Source organism: Pteropus medius, unplaced genomic scaffold (genome assembly GCF_902729225.1).
Source record: "Pteropus medius unplaced genomic scaffold, Ma_sr-lr_union100, whole genome shotgun sequence".
Classification (NCBI taxonomy): Eukaryota; Metazoa; Chordata; class Mammalia; order Chiroptera; family Pteropodidae; genus Pteropus; species Pteropus medius.
The window spans coordinates 2,218,927-2,236,137 of record NW_024346692.1 but is presented as its reverse complement, the minus strand read 5'-3'; the positions used below and the strand labels follow the sequence as shown (position 1 = coordinate 2,236,137).

The 17,211-nt window shown below is 34.8% G+C and overlaps 1 protein-coding gene across 1 annotated transcript in view; it reads left to right on the top strand.

Moving 5' to 3' along the window:
- The window catches only part of PLBD1 (phospholipase B domain containing 1), a 51,149-nt gene that overhangs the window by 18,287 nt on the left and 15,651 nt on the right, over positions 1–17,211 (top strand). Inside the window, exons 3-6 of the mRNA XM_039876415.1 lie at positions 3,335–3,418; positions 4,712–4,850; positions 7,296–7,436; positions 7,858–8,002. Of these exons, the coding sequence (XP_039732349.1) occupies positions 3,335–3,418; positions 4,712–4,850; positions 7,296–7,436; positions 7,858–8,002 (509 nt within the window). The remainder of the gene's footprint in view (positions 1–3,334; positions 3,419–4,711; positions 4,851–7,295; positions 7,437–7,857; positions 8,003–17,211) is intronic.

Sequence of the window (17,211 nt, the reverse complement as noted above, 5' to 3'; positions counted from 1 at the left end):
AAATGCTATTCAAGGACCTGCTGCACTAGGTGACGGATATCTAAAGTTCCAAAGTTCAGGGAGCCAGATTCCCAATCTCAGAATCTGAGTCACTTCCTGCTTACAGTGCTGACTCTCCTAGGTCAGTAAAGAGTATCAAATGAAAAGCGGAACTAGGACTTCAGGCAAAACTTTCAGTCCAGAGAGTGCCAAAGGTCATGATTTGACTGCCTTTGCTCCAAACTTACAGCAAATGATAGATAAAATATATGGAAAGAGAGCATCATAGTGATGCTGGACCCTGAAACAAAATTAAACACCTTTTGAACAAGAAAATGGAAAAGAAAACAAAGCAATGAAGTGTGGATCTGCTGGGCCCTTGGCCTGAAGAAGTCAGTCACCTCTGCTAATAGGTGAAGGCTCATTGCCCTGAGTGAGCTGAAGTTACTTTGTTGCTTTTGACTGTTTGTAAGCTAGGTGGCCACAGAATAACCTCTGCTGATATGCATCCTAGCCTGCAGATTTATAGGAAACCATGAACTTGGGGAAGGAAAAGGGAGGAACCAAGAATCAAATCCTATGTACTGGTTCAATTACAGATACAGCTGCAGTATTCCACAGGAAAGAAGTCCCCAAAAGCCACTCTAAGACCTAGGTTCACAGGGAGTCAGATGGAGGCACTTAGGGAAAAATGAGTGTGAGGGGTAAAAGAGAACAAATTAATAACTAAAAATACCTGCACACCAATGTTCTAAAATACACAAATGGAATGCTAATAAAAACAGTCAACAAAATCAACAATAACATCATGAATGTACCGCCAATTAATTTTGTAGAATGGTTTAACAAAAACTTTAAATATGCTTATGGCACTCTAAGGTATAATTGAAAGAGACCTTGAAGAATTTATGAAACAAAAAAGGAAGAAGTAAGACATGTAGATATTGAAAAAGAACCTGTTCAAAATATTATAAATGAATATTATGGAAATTAATTATTAAAACTATCGGTTAATGGGAAAACCCTGGAAGGGACACAGAGTGCAAATTTTGAATCAGAAATTAGTATTGGGTGATTTCATAATATGCTGCCCAAGGAGATAAAGGGGTAAAAATAACGAGAGAGTTGTTATTAGATAGAGGAGTTTGAGAAACTCCAACATATGTCCATTAGGAGTCCCAGAAAAAGAGGATGGAGGGAATTGCAGATAAGCAATAGTTGACAGGATAATAGTTGATGATTTATCAAAACTGGGAAAAAAAATGAGTCCTTAGTTAGAAGACACAGCCTATTAAATTGCTACAATATAGTGGGTGAAACTACAGAAAATTGAGGATAAAGAGAATAATCTTAAAAGCTATCGAAAAGGAAAGACAGTGACTACAAAAGAATGTCAGCTAGACTGACAGCATACTTCTCATCAACAGCAATAGAGCCAGAAGACAGGAGAGTATCTTTAAAGTACTAAGGAAAAATAACTAGAAATTTATAACCATTTCAATCACCTGCGAACAAGGGGAAAAAAGGCATTTTCAGATACATAAAATGTTTTACCACACAGAGACTTGCATTAAACAAAGAGGTTAATAAAATTTGATTGTAAAAGTTAAAAAATAAATAAATAAATAAAATAGAAATATTTTTTAAATTAAAAAAGTAAAACTGAATCTTTGAAAAATAATGTGATAGGGGATGTCAGTGGGCAGTTAAACTTGCTAAAATATGTATTATGTTTGAAGGAGAAGAGAAATATAAAATTTAGACTTTATAAGAAAATGAAGTTATAAATATTTTTTATTTTAATAATCACCAAAAGAATAGAAATAAATTTTACAGCTTCTAAATCAGCAGAAGTAAAAAGATGGATAATGAAAATGTTATCTAAACGCAGAAAAGAAAAAGAGGGGGAGACAAAGAAAGGGATGGTAAATGGAAAACAGAAAAGATTGTAGAAATAAATCCAAGTACATAAAAATTACAATAAATGTAAATGGGTTATTTTCATCAATTAAAAAGTGTTTAATTGGAAGATGTTATTTTAAGGTACAAACTTGTAACTAGTAGATCAAGAAGTCCTGTAGAGCTAAGGCACAGCATAGTGACTATAATCAATAATACTATATTATAAACTTCAAAGTTGTTAAAAGACTAGATCTTAATTGTTCTCACCACAAAAAAAGAAATGATAATTATGTGACGTCTTAGAGGTATTAGCTAACACTACAGTGGTAGTCATATTGTAATATATAAATGTATCAAATCAACACGTACACCTTAAACTTATACAATGTTACATGTCAATTATATCTCAATAAAAAAAATGTTTACTGTATAGCATATGAGACACATATACTTTTTAAAAGTAGGTTATAAAATAAAGAATCCCAAATAGCCAATAATCCTGGGGGAATGGAAAATAAAACAATGAGAACCATTTAAAACCCACCAAACTGTTGAAAATTAAAATGTCTGACATACCAGATAAAGCTGCAGAACAAGGAGAAGTTTAACATGTAGCTGGTGGGAATATCAATTGATAACAATCACTATGGAAACAATTTGGCAACATGTAGTAACTATAGATATATAGAATATTTTCCCTAGCAATTCTACTTTTATATCTTATATATTATCATAGAAGAACATCCAAGTGTATAAAAAGAGACATTTACAGCTATTTGAAGATGCATTGTGATTATGAAAAATAAAAAAACAGTTTAATGTACGTATAACATGAATTGTTATAGTATAGTCACACCGTGGAATACTATCAGTAGATGAAAGAAATAAATTTAAGCTGAAGATAACATAGATTTTTCTTTAAAAATAAGTCATGTCAAAACAAGTTAAAGTGATAGATAGTATGATCTTATTCATACTTCATTCTGAAACATGATAAATAATACTATACATTATTTATGGTTAAATATATATGTTGTGATGGTGCATGAGAGTAATAAATTAAAGTAAAAAGTCAAGTGCATGGGAGTAATTGATTCAAGATTGTCATTACCTCTGGGGAGAAGGGAGGGTAATTAGTGCTGGGAAAGTATACATAAGGGCTTCAATTCTGTCTAATGTTTATTTCTTTTTAAAAATATATGAAGCAAATATGGCAAAATAGAGTGATTTAATAAAGTTACATAATGAATACTTGGGTGTTTGTTATATTCTATGCTTTCCTATGCATTAGAAATTTTCCCCAATTTTGAATTATATTTGATTTATTAAAAAAAATAGTAGGGGAGGTTTGCAATAGGGGACATTTGGTTAGCCAAAAAATTGGACAATTGACTGTGATGGAGAAATCCAAGGAGAAAAATAGAAATGTAACAATTTTGATCTATCATTTCAGACACATGTATGACCACTTCATAAATCTCTACCCACAGCTGATTAAGAAACCTTCCATCGTGGATAAAGTGCAGGAGTTTATGAAGTATGTATAATAGCTTTTTTCTTCTCATTGTTACTGAGGCTATAGGGCCTAAAAATGTTATTTCAGACAGCAATTTTTCCTTCACCAATTTCTTTTTCTGTCTCTCTGGCAGGACTCTGAAGTTGTATGTGTAGTGAGGTATAGCACCCTTTTGGTAATAGCATGAAAACTAGTGGCAGACAACATGCCCTTGAATTTGGTCTCTTTGGAGGTCAGGTTGAACATTGGTGACACAGCTGGAGGAAGACACCATCATTGTAAGGCAGGCAAAATTTAGTCTACCCTGGGGGCCCCTCTTCTTGCAGAGATCTGTCTTCCTCCCTCTGTAAGGTACAGGCTTGGTGACTAATCCTAGCTGGGGTATTAACTCTTATCTAAAGTCATAATTCTTAACATCCTCTGAGAATATTTTCATTTAATAAAGTTTCCGGAAGACGAATAAATTCTCAATATTCAAAAAATATGCTATATGTTTGCAGAATGATAGACTGTGAGATTAATTTGGGGATGGAAGAGCTCTTGGTTTAGCCCTCCAAATTACACATTAATCTCTTCATCAAATGCTAAAGTTCTACACAGCATCACTTAAAAACCATTGAGCTTTATCTCATGCAATGACATTGTATTCTAAGATCTATGGATAGCCTGAACAAATCAGTATACAGTTATGTCAGATCATCCCCTATGAAGTGCAGAGAACCAAAAGAAGAGAAATGAAATAAAAGGACTATAAAAAAAACTTTTTTTTTTTTTTGCTAAGCATTCTAGGACAGAGGTATTGAGGCAGTTATTAGCGACAACTAAAATAGAATGAACCATAAACTATGAAAATTACTTGAAAGAAACATAAACATATATAAAACATCTTGCCCTTAGGAGTTTTTATTTTTTCCTGTTGTTTTTTACCTCTTCTACCTACAAAAGTATGTTAATGAATGAATTCTTACTGATTTAGTGAGACATTATGATTTGATGTAAAATGCATTTGAATGGTCTATACTTGACTTTCTTAGGTCTCAGTATCACAGGTAGGTAAACATTACGCCTGTGTTTCAATTCCAGCTAGAGCATGGAGGAAGCTACAAAAGAAGAGTCATAGTCCCAGGGAGAAATTAAAAGTCATTTCGGATTTGCCCTGATAGCTTTTCAAAGTGATTAGAATGTTTCAAGATCCAGAATTTAAATTATACTAGCGTAATTATCTGAATATGTAATCTCTAAATGTCTGGGTTTACTTTAGCTTTAAATGAGCAACCATGGAGACCTTCAGTACAAATCTCATTTCTCTTCCAGGAAGCAAGAAGAATGGGCACGTAATAACATCAAATATTATAAGGATGACCCATTTTGGCGACATATTGGCTATGTTATGGCACAAATGGATGGGCTGTATGTAGGAGCGATGAACAGGGCCACATTAATAGGGACAAAGGTAAGATTAAGAAGCTACTCAGGATTTCTTTAAGGTAATTTTTAAAATTACATTCCAGCTTAGAAGCAGATCAAATTAGGACTAAAGTATATATTTCTTGCACACAGGTACTGTCTTATTTATCATATTGCTAGCACCTGACTCACTATCTGACACAAATTCAAGCTTACTTATTTCTGTTTTTTTTTTCTCAATCTCTTTTATTATGCTTTCTCTGAAGCAGGTAGGAATGTACTGGTTATCTAAATAACCTAATAAAGCTAGTGTTTTGGATGATATGACTGTTAAAGCAAAATGTCTAACTGTACATATTCTATGCTTCCCTTACTCTGCAATATACACATACATACCCATGCATTGTAATTTTGTTTTGAAAGCTTTACTGAATCATTGAGGATTCAAAGGTACCATTTAATATACGACCAAAAATTATAGAGATTTAGAGATTTTGTTTCCTGGATATATATATCTTCACATACATATAACATATACATATATGTTGGACAAAATATACAATAGACAGTTCTTAGAAAAGTGATGCAAAAAATTCTTACTTGTATGAACTCAGGCTTTCTCATAAGATTAGAAATACAAACTAAAACCATACTGAGAAATACTTTCTCACTTATCAATTTGGCAAAAATTCTAAAATGTTAAAACATACTCTGTTGGCAAGGTTATGGGGAAAAAGACACTTGCTTAAAATACCAGTGAGAATGCAAATTGGTATGCCCACTATAGACAGGAATTTTGGCACTCAGTACCAAAGTCACATACTCATTTACCCTTTGACCCAGTAATCCCACTTCTAGGATTAACACTAAAGTTCACTGGCAAAATCACAAGCCTATTCATTGTAAATAATTTGTAATAGCAAAAAACTGAAAACAGCCAAATACAGAAAAGACTAGATGCATAAAGGATATAGCTGCAGACAGGAATGTGGTAGTTCTCAATATACTGTTATGGAGTGACCTTCAGGATCTGTTATTAACTGTAAAAAATAAAGACTAGTGTATATTGTGTGCTACCTATACATAAGAAATGGAGGTAGATGATAATGATAGATGATAGATAGATAGATAGATAGATAGATAGATAGATAGATAGATAGATAGATATAGATGGATGGATGGATGGATGGATTTGCTTATCTTTTCAAGCAGAAACAACAGTGAAAGAATAAACCCAAAACTAAAAATAATTACTTATAAAAGAGGGAAGAAAAGTGAGTGTAGGCCACAGAGATGAAAGCTACATTTCTCTGACTATAACTTGCTTTATATACTTGACTTTGAAACCAGGTAAATGCTGTTCATAACTATAAAACAAAATTTAATCGCGAAGAAGAAACAGTCTCCAAAATCTGAAAAAAAACTTACACAAAAATATCTAACTGTATTTCAAGTTCACGGCATAATCACAGAGAACAATTATTGCTGGTGACCTTAAAACACAGTTATTGTTGCATATCCTTAGTGGGTCAGACCCTAAGGATGAGAATAATGACAAAAAGATTTTAAAAAATTAAATAACCTTAAACTGTATTCAGTAATCTTACTTAATAATATTGGTATTATTATTTTGAAATTTGATAGAGTTTGGTAGATATAGCAAAATAAAAGAAATAAGTAAATATGTTGGATATCAAGATTTCCAATGTTAAAAATCAATGAAGACACTGTTTTTAAAGTTAAATAATTAGCTTGTTTTTTTGTTTGTTTGTTTGCTTGTTTGTTTTTTGTTAAAATGTCTTTTTTATTTGTCCTCCCACCACCTCTGTCTGATAAATGGTTTGTGTGTAGATGCCCAGCCCCAGGATGCTCTGGTGGATTGTCTATTGTGGGAGCAGTGCTGTCTAGTTAGCACAAAGTTCATATGAAGTTCAAGTCTGATAAATGCTCCTGGGTTAATGCTGTCAAGTCGGTTAGTCTTAGGTTAAGCACAAAAATCAAAATCAAAAGCATCTTAGTTGAATGATTTTGCTGTAAAGCAGTGAGTCTCAACTAGGGGTGATTTCCCTCCAGAGGCTATTTGTCAATGCCTGGAGACTTTGGTTGTCAAAACTGGGAGGTGCTACTGATTAGTGAGTAGAGGCCAGGGCTGGTACTAAACATCCTACAATGCACAGTCTCCGACAGGAAAGAATTATTTGGCCCAAAATATCATTAGCTCCAAGACCGAGAAAACCTGCTGTAGAGGAATGCAAAAAGAATGCTCTGTTTGTTTTACTTTCTTAGGAGACTCTCCCCAAATCTGTGGCTCTCAACACATCCTAAAAGTAATCTTTAACTTATAAGATTACTTTATAAGTTAAAATAAAACCTAGTGGTTCTGTTACATTAGGGACCTTTCACAGAGGAATAATTTAATAAATGTCTAACAAGAGGAACAGAAAATGACATCTGACTGTCACAAATCAGTGCCATCTCTGTCCTTTCCCAGCCTATGACACTGTTCCAGATTCAGTTCCTGAATGCTGTTGGAGATCTGTTGGATCTGATTCCCTCACTTTCTCCCCCAAAAAACTCCAGCCTGAAGGTTTTTAAGAGATGGGACATGGGACACTGCTCTGCTCTTATTAAGGTGAGACACACAGCAGCCTTTCTGCTTTTTCTTGTTTTAGTCCGCACACAATTTTTCTATATGTCTCCCAAGTATGGCAACCTCTCACCCCTGGCTATTGCCATAGATCAGCTTTAGTTCCTCTACCGTAGACATGAAGAACTCGAAGGAACTGATGAAGGGAATTGGATGTACGTAATGTTACGCATCTGTTTCTTCCACCATTCTTCCCATGCTGTATGTTTCTGCTACTCTCACTTTCCAGAATCTTCCATTTTGGATGCTAGGACAGAGTCATTCTGTTTTGTGCACATCAAAGGTTAATTTTCTGGTAATAAATATAGAAATAGACACCTGAATTGATATAATCCCTGTACAGTTACTTCACTTATAGTCAGTTATCTATATACCCCTGTGTCATTCACTATGATTCTGGCTATAGGTTCTTCCTGGGTTTGAGAACATCTATTTTGCTCACTCAAGCTGGTATACGTATGCAGCCATGCTCAGGATATATAAACACTGGGACTTCAACATCGTCGATAAAGATACCAGCTGTAGTCGCCTCTCTTTCAGCAGTTACCCAGGTAAATAAATTTAGAGGGACATCTGATTACTCTGAATACTACTTCAGGATAAAACCTTGGTGATTCAGAGTAACTAGAATGGGAGAAACGTTTAGTAGTTAGTATACATTAATGAAATTTGATTTTCAGGTTGCCTTTTGAAGAAATAATAGCTCTAATTCTTTTTAAAAATATAATGACATAAATTAAGTTAATAAAGCTGCCAAAAATTTACTCCAACAAATGCCAACAGAGTATTTATTAAGTACAAGGCACTTTCTTATTCTCTGCTGTGGAAGCAAAGATGAGCAAGCCAGATCCTGCTCTCTGTGTCTCCTAGAGGGCCTGTCTCTGTTTCTCTTATTCACTGCAGTATCTACAGCACCTAACCTAGTGTGTGGCACCTAGTACTTAATAAATTTTTGCTTAATGAATGGATGAATGAATGTGTAAGCTTATAAATGTTCCACTAACAAGGTAAGTAGAATACAGATAAGAATAATGTTATTACTGGATACAAACAAACAAACAAACAAAAAACCAACCTAATTATTTAACTTTAAAAACAGGGTCTTCGTTGATTTTTTTTTTTTTGTATGCTACAAAAGTGGTGTAAGAAATGCTGTGAATATTCAAAAGAAGGAGAACATACACCTGATTGATGGGGAAAAGAGAGGTTGACATTTGAGATGAACCATGAGTGATGAGTAGGATTTGGATAGGTAGAGATGGGTGAAAAGGACAGTCTCTTCAGAGTAGGGGGTGCAAACTCCTATGCCTAAAGGAGACAGGCAAATGATGTAAATGAATAAAGGGGACTGATATAGAAAAATAGAAGTGGAAACAACTGTAGCAAACACATGACCCATTGAAAGGTGGCCAACTGCTCAGCTCCCACTGACTGTTGTCACTCTGGAGATCAGTGTTGCCAGATTCTCCAACTTCTCAAGAAAGAAATGTGCATTTAAAAAACAAAACCCACTGCATGAACCCAAGAAAGCATGTCTGCTGAGTGGAATGGCTCCCTTAATCTTAGATTTGCAAGCTCCTCAGGGAACATCATGAGCAAAGGCAAGGGGAAAATTCTTGCTGAACATTTAAGAGTCAAAGGAGGATGCGTTGTAGTCACTTGTGATGTTTAATTATATACCTGTAACTTATAGGATAGTTATACCAACCACCTGTCATATTTATCTGCTGTTGTCAGAGTGTTATTGCCCCTTCTGGTATTATTGCTCCTGATGGTATTAACACCATTCTATCAGGAATTCTGACCAGAGACATAACTAGATATTTTTCTGTCCTTGTGACCTGATCCTTCCTTTGAGACTATTTTGATTTCATCTTTGTCGTAGTTTGCTCAACTCTTTTCGTATTGAACGGGGGGATTTCTCGCTTTCTATTTGGATTCTTTTGTGTTCCTGTAGACTGAAATTTAAGGACAATGAGATACTGAGACCCATCAAATATTCTTCCTCTTCCTCTTATTTGAAATTAAATGCAATGTTCAGATGTTACCGGCACTGCTTTGAAATCTCTGCATAATGGTGTTCTTCCAAGGTCTTAACAGTTCTGCATCCCAAGGGTAGTGATGGTGAAGGACATAAGGGATTTCTTATGAAACTTATGATTCTGTTAACACTTGCATATATATCCTTCCAGAATACATAGATACATAGATAATAGAGATTCTTAAAGGAATTAAACTGAGAACAAAAGGATTTTTTTTAACATCAAGGTGTTTTAACAGGTGCCAGTGAAGCAATGTAATTTATATTTTCTCTAACCAGACAGCTTTGATCTCAACAGAATACATGAAATACATGTAGAATCTTATTTATTACAAAGGATTGTTTGATTAAGAGATCTGCCACATTGGATTTATCCAATAGATATGGAACTAAGTTTTGTCATGAACATCATGCCATGGGAACTGTTGATCCCAGAACAAACTGGATGGTTTGTTTGTTTTCCTTTGGTGGAGGAATTCCATGGTTACTGGGTGAATTAGAAGTGTGGTGTTAGTTTCATATTGAAGAGGGCAGGACCTGGAGGCTCTTCGTGATATAAACAAGGATATTCAAAATTGCTGAGTCAGAACAGACAGATCAAGTCACGAAACATTTGTGACTTGGCTGAGGCTCATGTTAAAGATGATGATAACTGGGATGGTGCAGATACCACCATACTAAGGATATGGTTAATTCCGAAGATCGCATGCACCTATCCATATTTTTACTATGCATTTTGACCCTCCTGCCAAAGTCTGACCACCGAGATGATTGCCGTGAGAAACTCTAAAGCTTCAAGACACAGTGACCTTTTTTTTTTTTTTTTTTTGAGTTTTCCAAACAGGAAAAAGGTATAGAGCTTGGACAGTTGCTCAAATACCGAATATATGAAGTCCAACTATTTTACTTCAGTGAACCTGTTTTTTTATTTGTAGAATGAAGCTAATATAAGGCTTACTTCATAAAGTTGTAAACATTAATTTATTCGTTCATCAACAAGTTTCTGTTAAATTGTGCTAGGCAAAGTATTTTCAATGGAGAACAGGACAGATACAATTTCTACTTGAATAAAATTTACATGCTGGTGAAAAATAGAGACAAATAAAAAAAGCAATGACAATAAAGTATGATTTGTGTAATAATGCAAAATCCTAGTTTGGGGATGTTGAGATAGCTTCTAAGAGAAAGCTATCTCAAGTATAAATTAGACAAGTATAAGTTAGCCAGGCCATTGGGGATAACAGAGTGGGACAAATGGCATGTGTAAAAGGCCTGTAGGCAAGAGAAAGTATGGAGAAGGCCAGAGAGAAGTGAAGAGCAATTCAAGACTTTTAAAGTGACAAATGGTAGTGGCACTAATAGAGATTTGCATTTTAGAATTATCTGGCCCACGAAAGGAGGACAAAAGAGGCTGCCACAGAACATTTAGAAGGCTGATACAATAATCCAGGTGACTCAAATCACACAATGTTTTGTAGATGGTCAAATAATGTATAGGTGGGAGATTAATATCCATCTTCAAGAAGAAAAGAAAATGTCAAAAACGACTGCTAAGTTACTGTAGCACGTCATGACTTTCTGCGTGCTCCTGTTGTCCTAGCCGGAATCCTTGAGGGATAATGACCTAATAAGAATTGCCAGAGGAGCACTCTCAATCGCACCCCAGCATAGGAGAATTGAAGGAACAGTAGTACTCCTTCGCAATACATTCATCAATATTACAAAGGGATTTACTGTCTCCAGCACACCCAGGCTTATCTAAGCCAGTCCCATGCTCCGAGTTCATCAAAACCCTAACTGACTCCATAAGATAAAAAAAAAAAAAGAGAGAGATGGTTAAGGAAGTAAATTAATATAACCACCCCATCTTCATCTAGAAAGGATTTAAGTGATTTGGTAGCTTAATAGGTTCAGCCCTTTTAGTCTGTTTTTAAAAAACAGAATAGGAATTTCATTTACCTTTGGAGAAATTATCTGAAGATGCTAACATAAAATGTCCTGAGGAAGTCAAAAGTATACCAAAAGTATAACAGGTGCTGATAAACTTAGCACCACCCTTAAGCCCAGGTGAGTGAAGTTCCAGCTTTGAAGTCCCTTCCTCAAAATTTCCTTAGTGCCCCTCCAGCAGAGACCAGCCACACTGAAAATACTGGTGCATCCTGGCTCTGGTCTGTGTCCCATGTGTATCTGATTTAGGAAGCACCTTTCCGAAAGTTTTCTAAATAATCTTTCCAGTGCCCAAGACCAGCCAGCATAGCAGAGCCATCCAAGTGGGGCCAAGCTCAGAAAGGTACCCATGTGGGTCCTGGTCCCTGTATCTCCCTTTTCTGGGGAGGTTTTTTGCCTCTACCCACACCCACAGGCAAGTTCAGCAAGGTGCCATGAGGAGCTCTGGGACTCGAGCCTATGAGGTGGTCCTTTTAAGTTAGATGCTTCCTGCTGGCCCTCATGATCGAGCTGACAGAATGTTGATGACATGACGAGTTTGGATTACTCTCATGTCAGACGTAGCCTGTGTTCAGGGCTCTAAGCTACCAAAGGTCATGCTTACTCTTGAGCTTAAGCAAGTATGTGGGCCTCTGCATTCATCTGTGTTCTCATTGCAGTCCCACCTTCCTTCTACAGCACCCAAGGGCAGCAGGGGAGGTGACAAATGAAATTTTACTCCGTGTACTCTGCTGCTGGCCCCGGCGGCAGTCACCTCAACCTGCTGCAGTCTTCTGGAGAGAGCTGGGCCTGGCCCCGACGGGCTTTCGAGAACCTAGCTCCACAGCACCAATGGGCCTTTCAAAATATCTCATGCCTCCAGTTAATGAGTTGGCTTCCCACTCTCACAGGTCAGTCTTACGCTGCATGAATATTCCCTATGCAACTGAGACTGCTCTTCTGGCTCTGCCCACAGGCTTGCCCACTGGTTGGGGTGTGTTAAGGGTGAGGGTGTGCAAAGAGATCACATTCTAGGAATGCAAGGATTATAGCCTAAGGAGTCCAAGAGAAAACACAATTTGAAAATGTACTGATCTATGCTTATGCTATAAAATTCTGAATCGAACTTTAATGACCATAAAATGAATTATGATTCACATTTTTCTTAACACTCTGGGTAAGACTCGCATTTGTGGTCATCATTAGCAAATCACAGTAATGATCTTTGAGAGAGTCATTAGCAGCCAGAATTCACTGGTGGCACAATAAATATTACAGAGTCATTAAGTAAATGGTGTTAGGGAACTGCAGAGGCAAAGAAAGAAATCTATGTTGTTTCGGTATAAACAGGTTACAAAGAGTCATAGCTTTGTAGTACTAACAGTGTTGCTACCTTTTTCTCATGGTGGGAGATATAAAATTATCCAGGAACAATGTATTTCATAATAAAGAATACAAAGAGATGGTACCTGGACACTATAAGGAATCTTTACATGCACTGATTAGCTAGATAATAGACAAATACGTTAGTACTTTTCTCTACCCATTATTCTAAATGTTCATTAATAAATCACTATGGGCCCATGAATTTTGGAATATATTTCTTTATCAAATTGTTTGTATAGGCATAGGTTCTGAAAAAATATACTTGCCTGAGGCTCTGAAAACTCTAAGGAATGTAGTCCTGATAACCTTGTTCTAGAAGCTTTCCATCCCCCACAAGGGCTTTGAATAGCCATGTCTGTTTTACCTAACAACTGAGAAGTCTGAGGAAGATAAAAGACCCGCACTAGCCCTACTCCAGGATATTGTACACAGCCAAGTGTCAATTTTGGCTATGCAAGTCAAGAACCAAGGAAGTAAGACATGGAGAAAAATCCCACAGGAAATGACAGCACTGAAAAGGTAGCCAATACCAGTATGAAGACCTCAGCACAAAGGTCTACTGATTTCAATTACATGGCATCTTTAAATCAATTCAGAGAAAATTAACATCATTAATATCGAGTCTTCCAATCCATGAATATAGTATCTCTATTTATTTAGATCTTTAATTTGAGCGATGTTTTGCAGTTTTTAGTATATGGGTCTTACATACCTTTAATTCATTTGAATCCTAAATAATGTTTGATGCTTTTAAAATCAGAATTGATTTTTATTCCTTTTTTCAATTTTTTGTTGATTGTATATATGCATTAGTTACTTATAGCTACATGTCATCCCAAAACTGAAAAAAAAAATTGTTTAGTATCTCATAGTTTCTGTGGATCAGGTATTTAGATAGGGCACAGTGCAGACAGCTTTTCCCTACTTCGCTATATCTGGGGTTCCAGCTGGAAGATTCAGAGACTGAGGGGCTGAACTCTCTGACAGCTCAAATGAAGCTGGAAGATACACTTCCAAGTTGACTCACTTACATGGTTGACAAGGTGGTGCTGGAAAATTTGTTCCCCACCACTTAGACCTCTCCACAGGACTGCTTGAGCATCCTCGTGAGGAGGTGCCCGGCTTTCCCCAGACCAAATGATCCAAGAGAACAAAACAGAAACAGCAATGCCTATTGTGACCTAGTCTCAGAAGTCATACACTGTCACTTCCACCATATTCTATTCATTAGAAGCACATTATGATCACCCCCAGTCAAAAACTTCGTGGAAATATAAAAACCACCACAATATAGAAATATGATTTATCTATATATTTACTTTTTGTCTTGAGACCTTTCTAAATGTATTTATCAGTTCTACTAGCTTTTCCATAGATTTCTTGGGATTTTCCTATATGCGTAATCATGCCATCTCTGCATAAAGACAATTTCACTTCTTTCTTCCCTTGTATATCTTTGTTTTCTCACTGGATTGCACTGGATAAGACCTCAAGGACAATGTAGACTAGAAGGGCATAATAATCCTTCCTTGCCTAGTTCCTGATCTTAAGGGCAAGGTATCCAGTCTTTCACCATTAGGTATGTTTGCTGTAGGATTTTTATAGATACTCTTTATAAGGTTAAAAAAGATCCCTGCTCTTCCGACTTTGCTTAATGTTTTTACCGTGAATGAGCGTTGCATTTTGTGAAATTCTTCCTCCACTTCTACTAAAGTGATCATATAATTTTTCTTGTTTATTAATACAGTGTTCCATTGATTGATTTGCCTATGTTAAACCAACTTGGCATTCCTGGATCATTTTCATATTGTCATTATTTTAAAAAAATTCTTTTTTGTTCAGCATACTAATAGTTTGGTAATAATTTTTTTCCCCAGTATTCATGAAAGATATTGATCTGTGGTTTCCTTTTTTTATAACAGTTTTTGTATAAGGGTAACCTTGTTCTTATAATCTGAGAGTGGATTTTTTTTTTCCTTTTGTTTCTTGAAAAAGTTTTTGTAGGACTGGTATGATTTTTCTTCTTAAATGTTTAATACAATTATTCATTGATTAAACCCTTTAGACATGGAGTTTTATTTGTTGGGAAAGTTTTTAATTATTAATTCAGTTGCTTTTATTGCTATAGGACTATTCAGGTTTTCTAATTCTTGAGTCAGTTTTGAAAATATGTGCCTTTCAAGGAATTTGTCCATTTCTTTGAAGTTATGTTTATTGATAATTATTTATAACATTTTAATTAACCTTTCAATTCTGCAGGATCTTTAGTTAAGTTTCTTTAACCATGTATGATACTGTGTCTTTTTTCTTCATCAGTCTAGCTAGAAATATATCAATTTTATTGATATTTTTCAATAACCAGATTTCATTTTCCTTGATTTTTTTCCTATTGTTTGTCCATTTTTCTTCCTCATTGATTTCCATTCTTTATCATTTTCTTTCTTCTATTTATTTTGCATTTTATCAGTTTTTTTCCTAGCTTCTTTAAAAATCTTACATAATTGATTTTGATCTTTCTTCCTTTCTACTATACAAAAGTAAAACTATAACATTCCCTCATTACTCCTATAGTGCATCTGATAATTTTTGGTATGTTTTGTTTTCATTTTCATTCAGTTTAGAATGTTTTCTAATTTCTCACATGATTTCTTTAATCTATGACTTATTTAGAAGTGTATTGTTTAGTTTCCAGAAATTTGAAGACTTTCCAGATATCTTTGTTTTTCTTTAATTTTAATTCTATAGTGATCACAAAACTGTATAATTTCAAATTTTTGTAAACTTTCTTGATACCTGTTTTATAGCTCAGCATGAGATTTATCTCAGTGAATGATTCATATACAGTAAGAAGGAATGTGAATTCTTATATTTCTGAGTGTAACATTCTATAAATGTCAATCAGGTTAAGTTAGTTGATATATGGTTCAAATCTTCTATATCCTTGTTGACTTTTCTATCTACTCATTTTATTAATTACTAAGAGAAGAATATTTATACTTCCAACTATAATACTCTGTCATTAAGTATTTATATTTTTATAATTATTATGTAGTCCTATTATATTGAATCTTTTATCATTATGAAATGTTTCTATCTCTAGTAAAACCTCTTAAAATTTTTAATGTCTTACATTAATAAAGCCACTCCAGTTTTCTTATGCTTGCTGTTTGCACCTTGTACTTTTTCTATCCATTTACTTCCAACCTATTTGTGTCTTTGTTTTTACTGTATGTCTCTGCAGACAGCAAATAGTTGGGACTTTTTTTTTTAATCAAGGCTGCTGAGCTCTGACTTTTGATGGGAGCACTTGGTCCATTCACATTTAATGTTAGTATTTATATATGTGAATTTATGTCTGCTACTTTGCTATTTGTTTTTTTTTTTATATCATCTTTGTTTTGTTTCTCTGTTCTTTTTTTCTCTGTCTTCTTTTATGTTAGTATTCTAACAAAATAGCTCATATTTTAGTACCCCAGTTGGCTTTCTAGTTACATTTCTTTGCTTTGTCTTATAGTGGTTGCAATAAAAATTGTAATATACATCTTTAACTCATCAAAATTTACATAAATTAAATCTTTTATATCTGATAAAAAATAAAAAGATAGGAATCTTGCAATGGCAATAGTCCCATTTAGTGCCTCCTATTCTTTGTGCTATTGTTGTCATATGTTACATCTATGTTATAAACCCACCCCATGGTGTCATACTTTTTATTCAACACAGATGTCTTTTAAAGAATTTAAGATGATATTATATATATAATTAATATATATAAACTCAACAAACTCCAAATAGAATAAATACAAAGAAAATCAGAGCTGGCATATCACAAAGCCAAAGATAAAAATCTGAATGCAGGAGAAAAAATTATACACATGCTCCTCAGCTTAAAATGGGGTTACTTCTCAATAAACTCATTGTAAATTGAAAATATTGTAAGTCGAAAATGCGTTAATATACCTAACCTACCAAACCTAGCTTAGCCTAGCATACCTTCAACGTGCTCAGAACGCTTATATTAGCTTACGGTTGGGCAAAATCACCTAACACAAAGCCTATTTTATAAGAAAGTGTTGAATATTTCATATAATTTATTGAAAACTGTACTGAAAGTGAAACACAGAACGGTTGTATGGGTGCTCACCACTTACATACACAGCCGAAAGCACACTGGGCCCGAAGAACATTTGCAGCACTGAACTCAAATTATGTTGAGACATTGTATCACATATCACAAGAGAAGAGATCTAAATTCGAAATTTGAAGTATGGTTTCTACTGAATGCAAATTACTGTCACACCATCGTAAAGTTGAAAAATTATAAGTCAAATCATTATAAGTCAGACCTTCTGTATATATATTATGTGTATGTATATTTTATCTTTGGCTTTGTGATACACTAGCTCT